The sequence below is a fragment of the Aquarana catesbeiana genome, linkage group LG08 (genome assembly GCF_042186555.1).
Source record: "Aquarana catesbeiana isolate 2022-GZ linkage group LG08, ASM4218655v1, whole genome shotgun sequence".
NCBI classification, from domain to species: domain Eukaryota; kingdom Metazoa; phylum Chordata; class Amphibia; order Anura; family Ranidae; genus Aquarana; species Aquarana catesbeiana.
The window spans coordinates 300,830,727-300,848,100 of NC_133331.1; the positions used below are offsets into that span (position 1 = coordinate 300,830,727).

General features: G+C 44.1%; 1 protein-coding gene across 1 annotated transcript in view; it reads left to right on the forward strand.

Annotated features, from left to right (window-relative positions):
* The window catches only part of LOC141106861 (uncharacterized), a 46,656-nt gene that overhangs the window by 3,538 nt on the left and 25,744 nt on the right, over window positions 1–17,374 (forward strand). Inside the window, 1 exon segment of the mRNA XM_073597790.1 lies at window positions 649–2,120. Within this exon segment, the coding sequence (XP_073453891.1) occupies window positions 649–2,120 (1,472 nt within the window).

Sequence of the window (17,374 nt, forward strand, 5' to 3'; positions counted from 1 at the left end):
GGGATGGATCTGAGGTGAGAAGATACCGGCAGGTATGGTATGAGACAACTGGAGAGGTAGTATAGAGGTGGGGTTTCTGGATGATCTTCCCCTTGGGGGATAGAAGGGGGATGTAAACCCCTGTGTTTTTTCACCTTAATGCATCCTGGTAGTCACCGCCCCCCCCCATTTTACTTACCTGAGCCCCTGCATCTGTTTGGCAGGGACGCGCTGTCCCTCTCTCCACGGGGTCTCAGCACTTGATTGAATAGATTGACAGCAGCGCAGCCATTGGCTCCCGCTGCTGTCAATCAAATACAATGGCACGGGCGCCAGGGGCGCGGGGCCAAGTCCGGCATTCTTGTCTGTGGACGAATTCCGGTGAGTTCTCTGATGTGAAGGTGGAGGATAGCGGGTGGTGTTGAGCACTGAGAACATTTTTATTAAACTCTAGAAGAGAATTTTGCACACGAGAACAGAAGAGACATAGCACTGTGCACTTTGTGTTTGGAGCTCTGGACACTTTCGCTTGGTTTGTATTTATATTTTTCTCTTCTAATTGCCCCCAAATCCATGCCAGGGCTCTTATAAATTATTTGGTGATGGACCAACATATATGACTCCTGAATGGAAGGTTATAACATTTAATGTTAAATTGTTTCTCAACAGGTGGACACAATGTCCGGAATACCTCTGAGGAACATCTCATTGTATCTCCAGATTATAAAGCAGAAGATAATAACATTGTACAATATTCTCCAGGAGGAAATCCCGTTACTCCAAATATACATCCCAGACCTTCCCAATTGGGGAGATCAATGGATCCCTCTAATCCTGAGGAATCTTCTGATGGATCCCACACCAAGACTATAGGATCTCACAGTACAGATACTTCAATAGATCCTTCTATTCCCGAGGAATCTTCTTCAAGCCATGAAGGAGTTCACACAGAAGAGAGTTCATTGTCATGTTCAGAGTGTGGGAAATTGTTTGCAAAAAAACAGGTACTTCTTAGGCACAAGAAAATTCACACTGGTGAGCGCCCCTATTCATGTTCAGAGTGCGGGAAATGTTTCATTCAGAATGGAGACCTTCTAAGACACCAGAGAATACACACGGGTGAGCGCCCATATTCATGTTCAGAGTGCGGGAAATGTTTCAATCTGAAAGGAAACCTTCTTCAACACCAGAAAATTCACATTGATGTGAGTCCCTACTCATGTTCAGAGTGCGGGAAATTGTTTGCAAAAAAACAGTTACTTCTTAGGCACAAGAAAATTCACACAGGTGAACGTCCCTATTCATGTTTAGAGTGCGGGAAATTTTTCAATAATAAAGGAGATCTTGTTAAACATCAGAGAATTCACACAGGTGAGCGTCCCTTTTCATGTTCAGAGTGTGGGAAACATTTTACTTGTAATGGACTCCTTCTAAGACACCGGACAATTCACACGGGCGAACGACCCTATTCATGTTCAGAGTGCGGGAAATCTTATAATGATAAAACAAACCTTGTTAATCACCAACGATTTCACACTGGTGAGCGTCCTTATTCATGTTCAGAGTGCGGGAAATCTTTCATTTATAAAGGAAACCTTGTTATACACCAAAGAATTCACACGGGTGTGCGTCCTTATTCATGTTCAGAGTGCGGGAAATCTTTTATTTATAAAAGAGACCTTGTTAATCACCAGAGAATTCACACGGGTGAGGATCCCTGTAAATGTTCAGAGTGCGGGAAATCTTTTATTTATAAAAGAGACCTTCTTAAACACCAGAGAATTCACACAGGTGAGCGTCCCTTTTCATGTTCAGAGTGCGGGAAATCTTTCTATAATAAAGCAGACCTTGTGAGACACCGGAGAATTCACACGGGTGAGCGCCCTTTTTCATGTTCAGAGTGCGGAAAATCTTTCAATGATAAAGGAAACCTTGTTAAACACCAGAAAATTCACACGGGTGAGCGTCCTTACTCATGTTTAGAGTGCGGAAAATCTTTCTTAGCAAAACGATATTTGGTTCAACACCAGAGAACTCACACTGGTGAGCATCCTTAATCATGTGCAGGGTGCGGGAAATGTTTTTATCACAAAATATCACTTGTTGCACACCAGAAAATTCACACAAGCTAACAACCTTTTCATTTCATATTCATATTTTGAGGGTGGGGCAACAATAATTGTTTTTTCAGGTACACTTTGGTTTGGGGCACCTGGAATTGAATTCCTGTAATATGACCCACTAAACACAGTGCTGACTTGGTCCCGCACTCACACAGACCACACCATACAACTAAACTGTGTCAATACATGGCCAGATATGACAATACATGGCCTCCGGTGCCTCTCCTGGCTTGCCTGCGCAATCGGGGAGTCGGAGAATGATTGCCGGCGGCAGTGGTTTACCATAGAACTGGCCGTGGACCAGATGTTCCCTGGCCATCTCTATGACCCTCGGAGGCTGGAAGCGACGTCATGACGTCACTTCCCGGAGCCAGCAGATATAAATATTGCCTTTTTTTGCCAGAAAGCCTGAGATTTTTTTTTTATCTCAGGCTTTCCAGCACAGAGATGAGATGTGGGGACTTATAGACCTTAGATCTCTCTGTAAGGAGGACCTTTCATGCCCTGTTCCTATTACAAGGGATGTTTACATTCATTTTAAAAGGAATAAAAGTGATAAAAAAAATGAAATGGAAAGATTAAAAAAATAAAATCAAAAATAAAAGAAACAATAAAAAAAAATGTTTTAAGTGCCCCCACCCCCTCATGATCGCACGCAGAAGTGAACGCATACGTAGGTTGCGCCCGCATAAGTAAACGCCATTCAAACCACACATGTGAGGTATCGCCATGAACTTTAGAGCGAGAGCAATAATTCTAGCACAAGAAATCCTCTGTAAAAAATTAAAGCTTAGCCTATGGAGATTTTTAAGTACCAAAAATTAGCACCATTCCACAAGTGTGCGCAATTTTAAAGCGTGACATATTAGGTATCTATTTACTCGGTGTACCATTATCTTTCACATTATACAAAAAAATTGGGCTTAATAATGTGGGGGGTTTTTTTGGGGGGGGGGGGGTTTATTCATTAAAGTGAATTTTTCCTCCAAAAAATTGCTTTGAAAAATTGCTGCCCAAATACCATGTGACATAACAAATTGCAATGATCGCTATTTTATTTGCTAGGGTCTCTGCTAAAAAATATATATATATAATGTTTTGGAGTTCTGAGTCATTTTCTAGCAAGAAAATTATGATTTTTACATGTAGGCGAGAAATGTCAGCATTGGCCTGGGTGGCAAGCAGTTAAGACAGATAAAGCTTTCTTTTGGTTGTGTTTTTGTTTACTCTGTAATAAAAAAAAAAGTTTTCCTTCATTTTCTGTTGCAAATAAATCATCTTTCTTCAAAATGTATTCTGCTATATTTCTTTTCTAACATAAAAAAAAATAATCAGTATGTATTATTTAGTCTGTGTGACAGTTTACAGTCTAAAAACTATGATAGAAATTTCTGAAAATCGATCAGTCCTGAGGTTCTGATGGCCTATTTCATTTCCTGAGGCCCTAAAATGACAGGACAGTACAAGTACCCACCAAATGACCTATTCTTGGAAAGTGTACACCACAAAGTATTTAGTAAGAGACATGGTGAGTTTTTTGGAAGTTGTAATTTTTCACCACAAATTTGGGAAAAATTAAGAAAGTAAATTCAATTTTATTTTATTTCACAAAGTTGTCATTTTAACTATTTCTCACTTACAGCATGGGCATACTTAAAATTACACCCTGAAACACATTCTACTGCCCTTCCTCAATATGAGAATACCACATGTGTGAGTTTTTTGTTGCTTTTATGCATAGAGGGGCCCAAAATCCAAGGAGCACTTTCAGGCTTTCTAGGGGCATAAATTGCGCATCTAACTTTCTGTTTAACAATTCTTGAGGCTCTAACGTTACAGAACAGTTTAAACACCCCAAAACTGACCCAGTTTTGCAAAGTACACCCTCCAGCATATTTATTTGGAGGTATGGTGAGTCTTTAGAAACACTTTTTTGCCACAAGGTTTTGGAAAATGTTTTTTTTTTACATATAGCTGTCAATTAACAAGATATTTTTCAAACAGCATGGGCATATTTAGAATTTACCCCCTCCCCACAAAAAAAATAAACACTCTGCTATTCCTCCTGAGCATGGGGATACCACATATAGGAGATTTTTTTTGCAGTCTAGTCACATAGAGGGGCCCAAAATCCAAGGAGCGCCTTCAAGCTTTTAATAATCATAAATTAGGCATCTGTGTCAGGGGACATGTATCAATGGGAAAAAAAGTTTTAAAAACGGCCGTTTTTTCGGGAGCAGTGATTTTAATAAAGCTTAAAGTGAAACAATGAAAGTGAAATATCCCTCTTAATTTCATACCTGGGGGATGTCTATAGTATGCCTGTAAAGTAGTGCATGTTTACCATGTTTATAACAGTTCGAGAGAAAAATTAAAAAAGGAAAAAAAAGTCATTTAAAAGTACTAGCGCTGGTGCCAGCTATTAAAGTGGTTGTAAACCCTTACAGACCACTTTGACCTACAGGTAAGCCGAGATTAAGGCTTACCTCTAGATCCTGGAAATATCTCCTAAACCTACACGGTTTAGGAGATATTTCCAAAAAGACAGGCACTGCTGTCTATGGCGCATACGGCCGTGATTGGCCGTTAGCAGCGGCGCGCTCAGTGCGCCGCTGCTAACGGCGATATGCCGTTAATGGCGGCTCCCGTGCGCATGGGCGGGAGTGACGTCATTGCGGCTCTGGCCAATCACAGCGCTGGAGCCACGATAGAAGAAAGAAGATAGACGCTCCGTACCAGAGGGGACAGCAGTGACATCGCAGGCTCCTTTGTCAGGTAAGTGACACAAAATGGGCTACTATGCGATGCATAGTAGCCTATTATGCTTTACCTTTGCAGGGAAACAAAGAGGAAGTAAACCCATCAGGGTTTACTTCCTCTTTAATGAATTGTCGGTCCCGCCAATACATATAAAAGTCATTGAAAGTCATTGAAAAAAAAAAAATGGCATGGGGTTCCCCCCAAAAAGCCATACCAGACCCTTCAGGTCTGGTATGAATTTTAAGGGGAACTCCGTGCCAAAATTTTTAAAAAAATTGGCGTGGGGTTTCCCCAAAAATCCACACCAGACCCTTATCCGAGCATGCAACCTGGCAGGCCGCAGGAAAAGAGGGGGGGACAAGAGAGCACCCCCCCTTCCTGAACCGTACCAGGCCACATGCACTCACCATGGGGAGGATGTCCCCATGTTGATGGGGACAAGGGCCTCATCCCCACAACCCTTGCCCGGTGGTTGTGGGGGTCTGCGGTGGGGGGCTTATTGGAATCTGGAAGCCCCCTTTAACGAAGGGTACACCTAGATCCCGGCCCCCCCATGTGAATTGGTAAGGGGTACATTGTACTCCTACCATTTCACAAAAAGAAAGTGTCAAAATGTTAAAAAACCACAGGAGACGGCTTGGGACAGGTCCTTTATTAAAAATAAAAAAATAAACAAGAGATTCCAGCGATGTAATGCAATAAATCCATGCTCCTACTCCAGCGATGTAATCCAATTCTCGATCTACAGCGATGGATGATCTACAGCGATGGATGATCTCCAGCGAGGAACACGCACAGGATCCTGCCTCCACCGGAGGCACCCAGCCAATGACGTGGCACCAGCTTGACAGCTCTTATGTAGCTGAGGGTGGGGCCACCCATCACGTGACCCTATCCCCCTCTGACAAGGGGAAACGCCGGGGTTTCCCAGTGACGTGTACTGGTGCCTCCGCCCCCTCTGATGCAATGCAGGATTCCCATTGTATCAGAGGGGGGCGGGGTCACCCGTACACGTCACTGGGAAACCACAGCGTTTCCCCTTGTCAGAGGGGGACGGGGTCACGTCACGGGTGGCCCCGCCCTCAGCTACATATTTTTTTATTTTTAATAAAGGACTTGTCCCAAGCCGTCTCCTGTGGTTTTTTAACATTTTGACACTTTCTTTTTGTGAAATGGTAGGGGTACAATGTTCCCCTTAAATCCATACCAGACCTGAAGGGCCTGGTAATGGAATTTTGGGGGACCCCCCACGCATTTTTATTTTTTATCTTTCAATGACTTTCAATTACTTTTATGTGTATTGTCGGGACCGACAATTCATTAATAGCCGGCACTAGCCCTAATACTTTTAAATGACTTTTTTTTTCTTTAGAAATGTCATTTTGCTCTCGGACTGTTATAAACACAGGAAACATGCGCTACTTTACAGGCATACTATAGACAACCCCCAGGTATGAAATTTAAAGGAATATTTACCTTTTATTGTTTCACTTTAAGCATTATTAAAATCACTGCTCCCGAAAAAACGGCTGTTTTTAAAACTTCTTTTTGCATTGATACATTTCACCTGGGGCAGGATCCGGGTCCCCAAACACTTTTTATGACAATAACTTGCATATTAACCTTTAAAATTAGCACTTTTGATTTTTCATGTTCGTGTCAAATAAACTTAAATGGTGTTTGTGTGTTCGAACAAATTTTTTGCCTGTACACATGTTCTGGATGCAAACCAAACAGGGGGGTGTTCGGCCCATCCCTAAGGGTGACAGAGCTACAAGGCTCAAATAAGCATGGGAGCCTATTGTAACAGAAAGAAGTACGGTAGCAGACAGCTAGGTAACAGGTAACTGCCAGAGACATAGTCACAATGAGCCAGGGTCATACATGGTAAGGCAGAGAGAAGCATAGTCAGGAAGCAGGCTAAGGTCAGTCCTAGGAAAGCAGGCAGAGCAAGGTCCAGTAGCAAACTGGGGTCAGTATCAGGAAAGCAGGCAAAGCGTAGTCAGTAATGAGTTGAGGTCAATATCTAGCAAGGTCAGGAGCAAGCTGGGTCAGCAACTAGAAGTCTCAGCAAAATCAGGAACAAAGGTCACAGGGAAGCTGAAGGACACCCAGTGATTAGCACACATCAAGACCTCCTTTACATAAGCATCTTGGCGCCATTCCCAAGATTGGGTTGTGTAAGCGTCGACATGTCAGTGCATGTTGGTTAGTGGCCCAAGTTCATCTGTATACTGAAATATGTGCACAAGCATTAGCTGCATGAGAATGAACATCAGCTGTATTAGTTTCCTGGTAGGGGCCCAAAATCCAAAGAGCACCTTTAGACTTGCAAAGGGCATAACTTTCATTTCCTGACTACCTATTATATTTTGAAAGCCTTGGTTCCTGGCGATTAGGAAGTTTGTTGCTGGCTGCATTAATCTACTGACATTGTCATTATTGTGGCAATGATCAGAAACACTATTGCTGGCTTACAATGGTCTGGCAACACAGGCACTGGTGTGTCTAGGGACCAGGAAGACTGTTACTGACTTATACTGGTCTGGTAACACTGGGACTGGTTTGCTACAATTAAGGATACTTTTGCTGATCGCACTGGCCTGATGACACTGGGATTGGTGTGACAGTGATCAGGAACTGTTGCTGTCTTAAACTAGTCTGGCAACACTGGGGCTGGTGTGGTAGCAATCAGGAACACTGTTGTCAATTATAAGGGCTCCCACCAGTCCTCCAGGGGGTTCCCAACTCAACATACCTCCCGTGCCCATTAGGAGGGTTCCCACCAGTCCTCCAGGGGGATCCCAACTCGACACACTTCCTGTGCTCATTATGAAGGATTCCTGCCATAATGCACGCCTCCTCTAAATTCTGCACACCTCCAATGTCCATTATGAGGGTTCGCACCAGTCCTCCAGGGGGGTCCCAACTCTGCACATCTCCTGTGCTCATTATGAATGGGTTCCATAATCCCTACACATCCGTCTCTGCACACAGCCATTTTTATAAATAAAACTCTTTAAAAATCTACAGACAGTGACAGGACAGAAAAGAACCCACCCAAAGCAAATATCTAAAATAATTCCCTAAGAAAAAGTTTTTATGTAAACTCTTACAAGCTTAAGACTTTTTGTGTATCTGGCATAATTTAAGGATATAGTTTTTGCAACGTTTTTGTTGTAATCTGTATGCCATACTTGGGTACAAATGTAAAGCCTGGCACCATTGAGCTAATGAGCAAATTCCATCCTGAAGCTTGAAATACGCAACTCTGGATAAACCACAGGACTTTTACAGGTCCCATGCATTACTATTTATTATGACTAAAACTATATACTGTATATTTATTGGGTGTAATTGTGAAAAGCACAGTGCTTTTCACAATTACACCCAGCAGCAATGGAGTTATTTGATTTCATAAACGAAAAAAGAGTTAACACAGAGGAGATTTTCTCACAAAGAGCACCTAATGCAGACACTGAATATAATATATAAATGTCCATAATAGCATACATAAACTATAGAAGTAAACATACACTATAAAACAGCGCTAATGTTGAGCAAAACTATATGAGAAATCATGCGGCCAACTACGCATAAAAAACATCAGACAGAGAAGTAGAGAGTCCGCGAAGTGGTCAGAGGAATGTCCATAAGTGACAATACAGCCGTATCCCAGTGTGCGCCTTCCACCGGTCAATGAAATTTCACCCTGTGTTGACACTCTCCCCCTAGGGGGTCAGACTCACCAGATCTGCAAATCATAAAAGCCTCCAAGAGCAAAAAGATCTCCTCAACACCTCTCTCTCAATCCCACTCCGGGGGGTTTTCAGGGGGGGGTCACAACTCCACACTGGCAACATTGCACAGAGACATGATGGAGGAGAAAAGCCTGGCTTTTCTCCTCCATCATGTCTCTGTGCAATGTTGCCAGTGTGGAGTTGTGACCCCCCCCTGAAAACCCCCCGGAGTGGGATTGAGAGAGAGGTGTTGAGGAGATCTTTTTGCTCTTGGAGGCTTTTATGATTTGCAGATCTGGTGAGTCTGACCCCCTAGGGGGAGAGTGTCAACACAGGGTGAAATTTCATTGACCGGTGGAAGGCGCACACTGGGATACGGCTGTATTGTCACTTATGGACATTCCTCTGACCACTTCACGGACTCTCTACTTCTCTGTCTGATGTTTTTTATGCGTAGTTGGCCGCATGATTTCTCATATAGTTTTGCTCAACATTAGCGCTGTTTTATAGTGTATGTTTACTTCTATAGTTTATGTATGCTATTATGGACATTTTCATGTTATAATTTTAAACGGCTGCTGTCTTTTTAAGCACTCAGTTTAGATACTGTAAGTCTTTTTATACCTTTTATCTTCCAATTTGTAGTTCTAGCTCTGTTTAGAAACATTAACTTATCCATTTGGCGCTGAGTGGTGTGCTGCAGGCCTGAGCAAACCTATCCCTATCTGAATATAATATATATCTAATGGACACATAAAAAAATGTCAATTCAATAAAACATACACAATGCTGTTACCTATAGATATGCAGTAATGTGCAAAATGTATAGGCAGTTCAGAAATAAAAATGCTGTAAATGAAGAATGCTTTCAGAAATAGAAGTGTTAATAGTTTATTTTTAATAAATGAACAAACTGGAAAGTAAATGAACAGAGGAGAAATCCAAATCCAATCCATATTTGGTGTTGTGAAGGAATGTGATGTAAATAATAATAATAATAATCTGAAAATGTCTATTTTCTTATGTGCATACATATTTTTCTCCTTACTCATTATATAAGTATACAGATTAGCTCTGTTCCTATATTTTCTCAAGATTGCGGGTACCCCCTACATCCCACACATCAGAAGAACGCGGAACTGAAGATAAAACCAAGGACAGCCAAACCTCGTTATGAAGATTTTCCATCTTCTTTTCTATCTTAACCAATGAGATGTACCTATTAGACTAACATAGCAATGACGTATTTTTGTGTATAAAACATTAGCACCGCCTTGAATAAATTAGAAGTGTAAGAAGTAACGGAGCTGAGCGTGTCTCAGAGTGTTTACTTTTATATGCATGCATATCCACACTTTCCAATTAGAGACAGCAGCAGATAACCTTGGGCTCGATTGGAGCTCTTAATCATTTCCATAACAGATGGTGCCGAAACCCGGGACCTCAGGCTACAGTCGAAGCCGTACCGCGATAAGCATTCGGGCGTTAATTGATTGATAAGAGGGGGTTTGCGCAGCCCTAACAGTACCGGTAAGTCTTCTTTATATTCTTACCACTGTACGACTTTCTTATCTTTCGGTTGACGGCTGGATTCTGTCGGTATGCTGAGACTGTCTTAGAGGCAGGTATTTCCTCGCCTGAGGTTGTTTTAACGAACCTGCCAATGGGTTTCTGCTGTCTGTATTTGTTCACTGTCTGCCATTCTTTGGGCTGCGAAACTCAGCAGTCTAAAAGTGCTACATGTGTGTTCTCATCTCCAGACGAGCTGTCGGCCTCTGGAGTGAGATGGGTTATTGTGGCAGTCGGTTATAGGACGGGTTATTCATTGGTTTGAAGGACCTTTGCGGGAAATCTCAGCTGCTGGAGCCCCCCCCCGCAGTCTGAAAGCGTTACAGATGTCTCACCCCCAGATGAGCTGTCGGCCTCTGGGAGTAACTGTAATGACGGCCTTTAACTGGGTTTAAGGGGAGTTGTCTGCCCCTGAGGTTATCTTAGCCTGCTGAAATTTTGCAGTTCGAAGAGTGGCAGATGTAATGTCCTGTCGTGAGTGTATTTGTGGTTTACTGTTTGCTATACACGAGAGGGGTTGGGGAATGGTTAAGGTCGGAGGAGGGGCTGCCCGGGGGATCTGTTGGGTCGTGGGCCGTTGCTCCTCACTACCCCTATCGTGTTTGTTCTTGTTCTGAGATTAACCGTACATTACAGGGTTATATCAGACAGTAGAAGCTAGGAGCGCAGTCTTATGTGCCCCCACCCAAGGAATTTGTTGATAAGAACACTGAGAAAGAATGTTAACCCCTTGGTTGTACGTATTCTCCTCTCAAGCCGTTAGCCGAGAAACAGAGAGAGAAAAGAATGTGATATTGTAAAGAAAGTGATATTGTAAAGAATGTGATATTGTGAAGAGAAGAAGATGTTGAAATAGTTAACAAAGTTAAACGAAGTGGCGAAAGTTATGTTGCTAAAGAAACAGGGAGAAAAATCCTGTGTGATAAAGAAAATTGGATAAAGGAAGTTAAGAAAGATGGCGATTGTATTATGTATGTGTATCACAGAGCTGATGATATGTTGGAACTTGAAACAAAAGGAGGGGAGGGACAGCACTGCCCTCCGTCTAACAACCACTCCTTTCTCACCACCCAAGCACAACCCACTGTGACAACTCAGCCCGGCGGCCATCTTAGTGCACCCATGTCTTCACTTTCTACCCAGCCCAGTGCACTTCCTGCCGGCGGCCATCTTGGTACACCCAGTAAGCTTAAACACAGCCTGTACCCAGCCCTCCCTGTTTTAAACCAGGATGGTTCATACCACACATCTGTCTTCCCCAATACGGAAGCATCACATTCCCAGGGCGGATATGTTAATGATGAAGAAGCGTCTGAGTGGGAAGCCCAACAGCAGGCAGCAAGGTCACCCACTAATTTAACCCCCAATCCGGCTCCGGACTCACAGTTCCGAGAGGATCTCAAACAGATGCTGGCAACCGTAAGGAGTAGTGCCCCTTGCCAGCCCCCGCCCCAACAACAGTCTCGGTTACCAGAAGGGGCACCAGTGATGTATGTCGCTTTTACTCCATCACAAGTAGCGGCCTTAGTGACAAGTCTGCCTGACCCAGAGAAGCAGTCAATTCCCTTCTACCACAGGATAGTGCAGATACAAGAAACTTACTCAGCTGCCTGGAGAGACTTGATCAGCCTATGCCAAATCAAAGCAGGACATGTCTTTTGGCCAGTCATGCAGTCATGCAGCCGGCCTTCAATGATGCCTGCCTGACAAGTGCCACTTCCTATGCCTCAGGAGTGGAGTTCTGTGCACAACTCCACGACTGGGCAAAGGAGAAGTTGACGGATCAGAAGACCACAATCCAAGATATTACCAAAGATAAAGGGGAGTCTGAAGAAGTATCATGCTAGATTAGTACAGGCCTTTGATGATCTGAGTTTCTCCCACTATGAAAAGAGACACACGTTTCCTGCGTGGGAGTGGATGGGGTGCCCCGCTCCAGTCCATTTGTAGAGCCACTCCAAGTGGGGACATTTCCTGATTTGCTTGCCAGATTTGTGGCGTCCTCTACATGTCCCTTGAATCTACTAGGAGCTGATGTGTCGTCCAGACTACAGGCCTCAATCAGGACACGCCTGAAGGGGGGATGAAGTTACATACTCCCCTATCTTTAGAAGACTAATCTGCTTTGTGTTCTCTGCCTCTCCTGATGACACTTAATGAAGCAAAAACTTCAAGTTCAATACTGCAGGAAGTACTTGACAGAATCCCAGCGTGCCTATGGTCCACAGGACCGGAAGACAACGGTCACTTAAAGGTGCCACCAGTTTCAGTCAAGCTAAAAGAGGGCGCATCATTGCCCCGGAAACCACAATAACCCCAAGAAGAGAACCCCTAAAGGAGAACCAGGTACCTGCTGTGGATGCCTTTGACTGCAAAATACCTCACAGAGGTGGACCTTACAAACGCTTTCTTCAGTGTCCACCCTCACCCCTCGTGCTGGTACCTTTTTGCATTCATCCACGGAAAGAAATGGAAACATACCTAAACAGTGGTGCCACAAGGGGTACAGAACTTTCCAAGCCAGTTTGCAAAAGCTATGGCTATCATCCTTGACACATGACAAGAGGAACACCCGGAAGTGATTCTCTTCCAACATGTTGATGACCTTCTCCTTTGTGCAGCTGACATACCCCCTGTTGAAGTCACCTCAGAAAGCCTGTTGTGCTATCTTGCCAACCAGGGGTGCAAAGTCTCAAAGCCCAAATTGCAGTGGTGCTCAACACCTGTCATTTTCCTTGGACACTGTTTGTCCCATGGGACAAGACACCCCACTGAAGACAGGGTGCAAGTAATCTCTGATATCCCACTGCCACAAGGTCAGAAATCCCTTCATGCCTTCCTTGGACTAATTTCCTAGTGTGGAGCATGGATTCCAGAAGCCTTCCTACTGATGCTCTGCAATCAGACCCTTCCAGATGTCTCCTGAAGAAATATCTAAGTTTGAGGCCCTTAAGTGCGCCAGCTCCGGCGCTAGGGCTCCCAGCCTACGACAAAACGCTTAAGCATTTTGTATCCGAACGTCTGGGACATGCTGCAGGTGTACTCACCCAATCACACGGCATCAGCCTACGCCCCATAGGATATTATTCCTGTCGGCTGGATGCGGTAGCAAGAGGAGGCCTATTGTGTCTGCGAGCTGGCTTTTCTATACAATCCTTGCTTGACAAAACTTTGAACTTGGTCCTCGGACACTGCCTCGTTCTGCTTGCTCCCCATGACGTTGTTGCCATATTCAACCAAGATCCAGCCGAAACACTTGTCCACTACCAGACACTTGAGACTCCTGTGTTCCCTCCTACTGGACAGCATTACTCTATTAAGTTGTCAAACACTGAACCCTACCACCCTTCTTCCACTTCTCGAGGGGGGAAAGGAGGAGGAGGAGTAGAGTCTTGACTTGTCACCCCATGACCACACAGGACACGCGGTCACCACTGAAAACACTGTTCTACAAGCTGAAGCCTTACCACCGGTGATGTCTGCACAGGAGGCAGAGCTGTAAGCACTCACTACAGCATGTAAATGGGCAGAGGGAAAAAGAGCCAACATTCATATGGACTCAAGATATGCTTTCAGCATTGCCCATGATAATGGTGTTATCTAGGACAGAGAAATCCTGACGGCTGCAGGAACACCTGTGAAAAATTGATGCCTTGCTTCTCCCAACCCAAGTGACTATTCTGAGTAAAGCAAACGACAAAATGAACTCAAAGGAAGCTCGAGGCAATCATCTAGCCAATTCAGCTGCCAAACAGACAGCTGGTGGTCCACGGGAAGTGGACAGCAGGGTGGTAGAAGAAGACCACCCCGTGCTTACCTTACAGACTTTCCCAGTGGACAGAGTTTATCTAAAAGAACTACAGGAAACAACAAGTCCGGATAAGAAGGAAAGCTGGAAACGGAGAGGAGCAACTCTCAGAAATGGACTATTCGAGTGCAACAAGAAGCCTTGTCTACCCAGGAGTATGTACCCAGCCGTGGAGCTGCCCACTTGACAAAGACTTTTATGAACTCTCTTATCAACAAGTGTTGCACCAAGAGTTACTCCACTGACCGACAACTTCTGCAGATAATGCATTATCTGCACCAAATGTAACCCAGGATGCACAGAAGAAGCACAGAAATAACACAGAAGAAGCACCTGGCAAAAGCCCTATACCCCATTCCAGAGGATGCAAATTGGTCATTCTCAAGTGCCAAGAAGTGGCAGATTCGAAAACGCCCTAGTGGAAGTGGTCATGACTGCCAGGACCACAGCTAAGAAACTACTGAGTGAGATAGTATGTATATTTGGGGTCCCAGAGGTGATATTGAGAGATCAGGGACCAGCCTTAACAGCAACCCTTACAAAAGAGATTTGGGCAGCACTGGGGGTTCAGTTGGCACTACACACCCCATACCACCCTCAAAGTAGCGGGAAGGTAGAAAGGATGAATGGGACACTAAAAACAGGATGTTAAAGATGGCCCAAGAGACTAACATGAGTTGGCCAGACAGTTAGCCCATTGCCCTGTTCAGTGTCAGACACACCCCCAGGGGAAACATGCCCTATCCCCTTATGAAATTTTGTTTGGTTCAGTTCCCAGACTTGGTTGTTACTTTCCACAACAGTTACAGTTGCAGTCTGATGTGTTGACTAATTATGTAACCACATTATCACGAGAATTAACCTGAATGCATGTCCAGGTGTTTTCTTCCATTCCAGATCCTGAATTAGATACAGGAACACCAAGACCTGAAGCGCCGAACAGTATGTTGTCTACCGGGCGCTCGGGTTCGGTACATCACGGATCTTGTGGACAGATTACTGGGAGGGGCTGGGGAAGACCTGGCTGTCATGGTGCACGTTGGCACCAATGACAAAGTCAGAGGCAGATGGAGTGTCCTAAAGAACGATTTTAGGGACTTAGGAGCTAAATTGAGAAAAAGGACCTCCAAGGTAGTGTTCTCAGGAATACTACCGGTACATCGAGCCACACCAGAGAGGCAGAGGGAGATTAGGGAAGTAAACAAGTGGCTGAAGAGCTGGTGTAGTAAGGAGGGGTTTGGGTTCCTGGAGGACTGGGCCGACTTCTCAGTCGGTAACCGGTACTATAGAAGGGACGGACTGCACCTAAATGAGGAGGGTGCAGATCTGCTGGGAATGAAGATGGCCAAAAAATTAGAGGGGTTTTTAAACTAGGCGATGGGGGGGAGGGTCCAGAGACAGTGATAGCCAGCGCGGAAGATATTCCAGAGGGTAGTATTGGGGGCATTAGTGGTAGGTTAAAAAAAGCACAAAAACACAAGGTGAGTATAGTAGCAAGTCCTAGTTGCAATCTTGAAACACCCAATACGAGGACAATATGCGACCGGTCTAAACTATGTGGCATGTTCACCAATGCCAGGAGCCTGGCGGACAAGATGGGTGAACTAGAGATACTGTTGTACAAGGAGGATTTGGATTTTGTGGGAATTTCAGAGACCTGGTTCAACAGCTCTCATGATTGGCTGGCAAACATTCAAGGGTTTACCCTATACCGCAAGGATAGAGAGGGTAAAAAAGGGGGAGGGGTATGCCTATATATCAAGAATAATGTACAAGTGAATGTGAGAGATGACATCACTGAGGGGGCTAGGGAGGAGGTGGAATCTTTATGGGTAGAGCTCCAAAGGGATGAAGCTAAGGGGAAAATAATACTGGGAGTATGCTATAGGCCCCCTAACCTGAGGGAGGAAGTGGAGACGGATCTCCTATCACAAATTGGATTAGCAGCAAGGATGGGAAGTGTTATCATAATGGGGGATTTTAATTATCCAGACATAGACTGGGCGGAGGGAACCGCGCATTCATTTAAGGCTCGCCAGTTCCTTAGTGTCTTGCAGGACAATTTTATGGGTCAGATGGTAGACGCACCAACTAGAAATAAAACCTTACTAGATCTACTGATTACCAACAATACAGACCTGATAACAGATGTGGAAATACGGGGCAATTTAGGTAACAGCGATCACAGGTCAATTAGTTTCAGTATAAATCACACAAATAGGAAACATGAAGGGAACACAAAGACACTGAATTTCAAAAGAGCCAACTTCCCTAAACTACAAACCTTGCTAAAAGGCATAAATTGGGATAAAATATTAGGAACAAAGAATACGGAGGAGAGATGGGTTTGCTTTAAGAGCATATTAAATAAGGGCATTAGCCAATGTATCCCATTGGGTAATAAATTTAAAAGAGCGAACAAACATCCTGGATGGCTTAACTCCAATGTAAAAATGCATATAAAAGCAAAGGAGAAGGCCTTCAAAAAATACAAGGTTGAGGGATCATCCACAGCATTCAGAATTTATAAAGAATGCCATAAGAAATGTAAGGGTGCAATTAGGATGGCTAAGATAGAGCATGAAAGACACATAGCGGAGGAGAGCAAAAACAATCCCAAGAAATTCTTTAAGTATGTAAACAGTAAAAAAGGGAGGACAGACCATATTGGCCCCATAAAGAATGAGGAAGGACATCTGGTTACAAAGGATGGGGAGATGGCAAAGGTATTGAATTTATTCTTCTCCTCAGTCTTCACGAGTGAATCGGGGGGCTTCAGTAACCAAAACTGCAGTGTTTATCCTCATGACACAACACAGGAAGCACCTACATGGTTAACAGAGGACGGAATTAAAAGGGACTATATACAAGATTTTAGTAATAAGAATGATATCATTAGCAGTAATCAGCATGGATTCATGAAGAATCGTTCTTGCCAAACCAATCTATTAACCTTCTATGAGGAGGTGAGTTGCCATCTAGATAAAGGAAGGCCCGTAGACGTGGTGTATCTGGATTTTGCAAAAGCATTTGACACAGTTCCCCATAAATGTTTACTGTACAAAATAAGGTGCGTTGGCATGGACCATAGGGTGAGTACATGGATTGAAAACTGGCTACAAGGGCGTGTTCAGAGGGTGGTGATAAATGGGGAGTACTCAGAATGGTCAGGGGTGGGTAGTGGGGTTCCCCAGGGTTCTGTGCTGGGACCAATCCTATTTAATTTGTTCATAAACGACCTGGAGGATGGGATAAACAGTTCAATCTCTGTATTTGCAGACGATACTAAGCTAAGCAGGGCAATAACTTCTCCGCAGGATGTGGAAATCTTGCAAAAAGACCTGAACAAATTAATGGGGTGGGCGACTACATGGCAAATGAGGTTCAATGTAGAA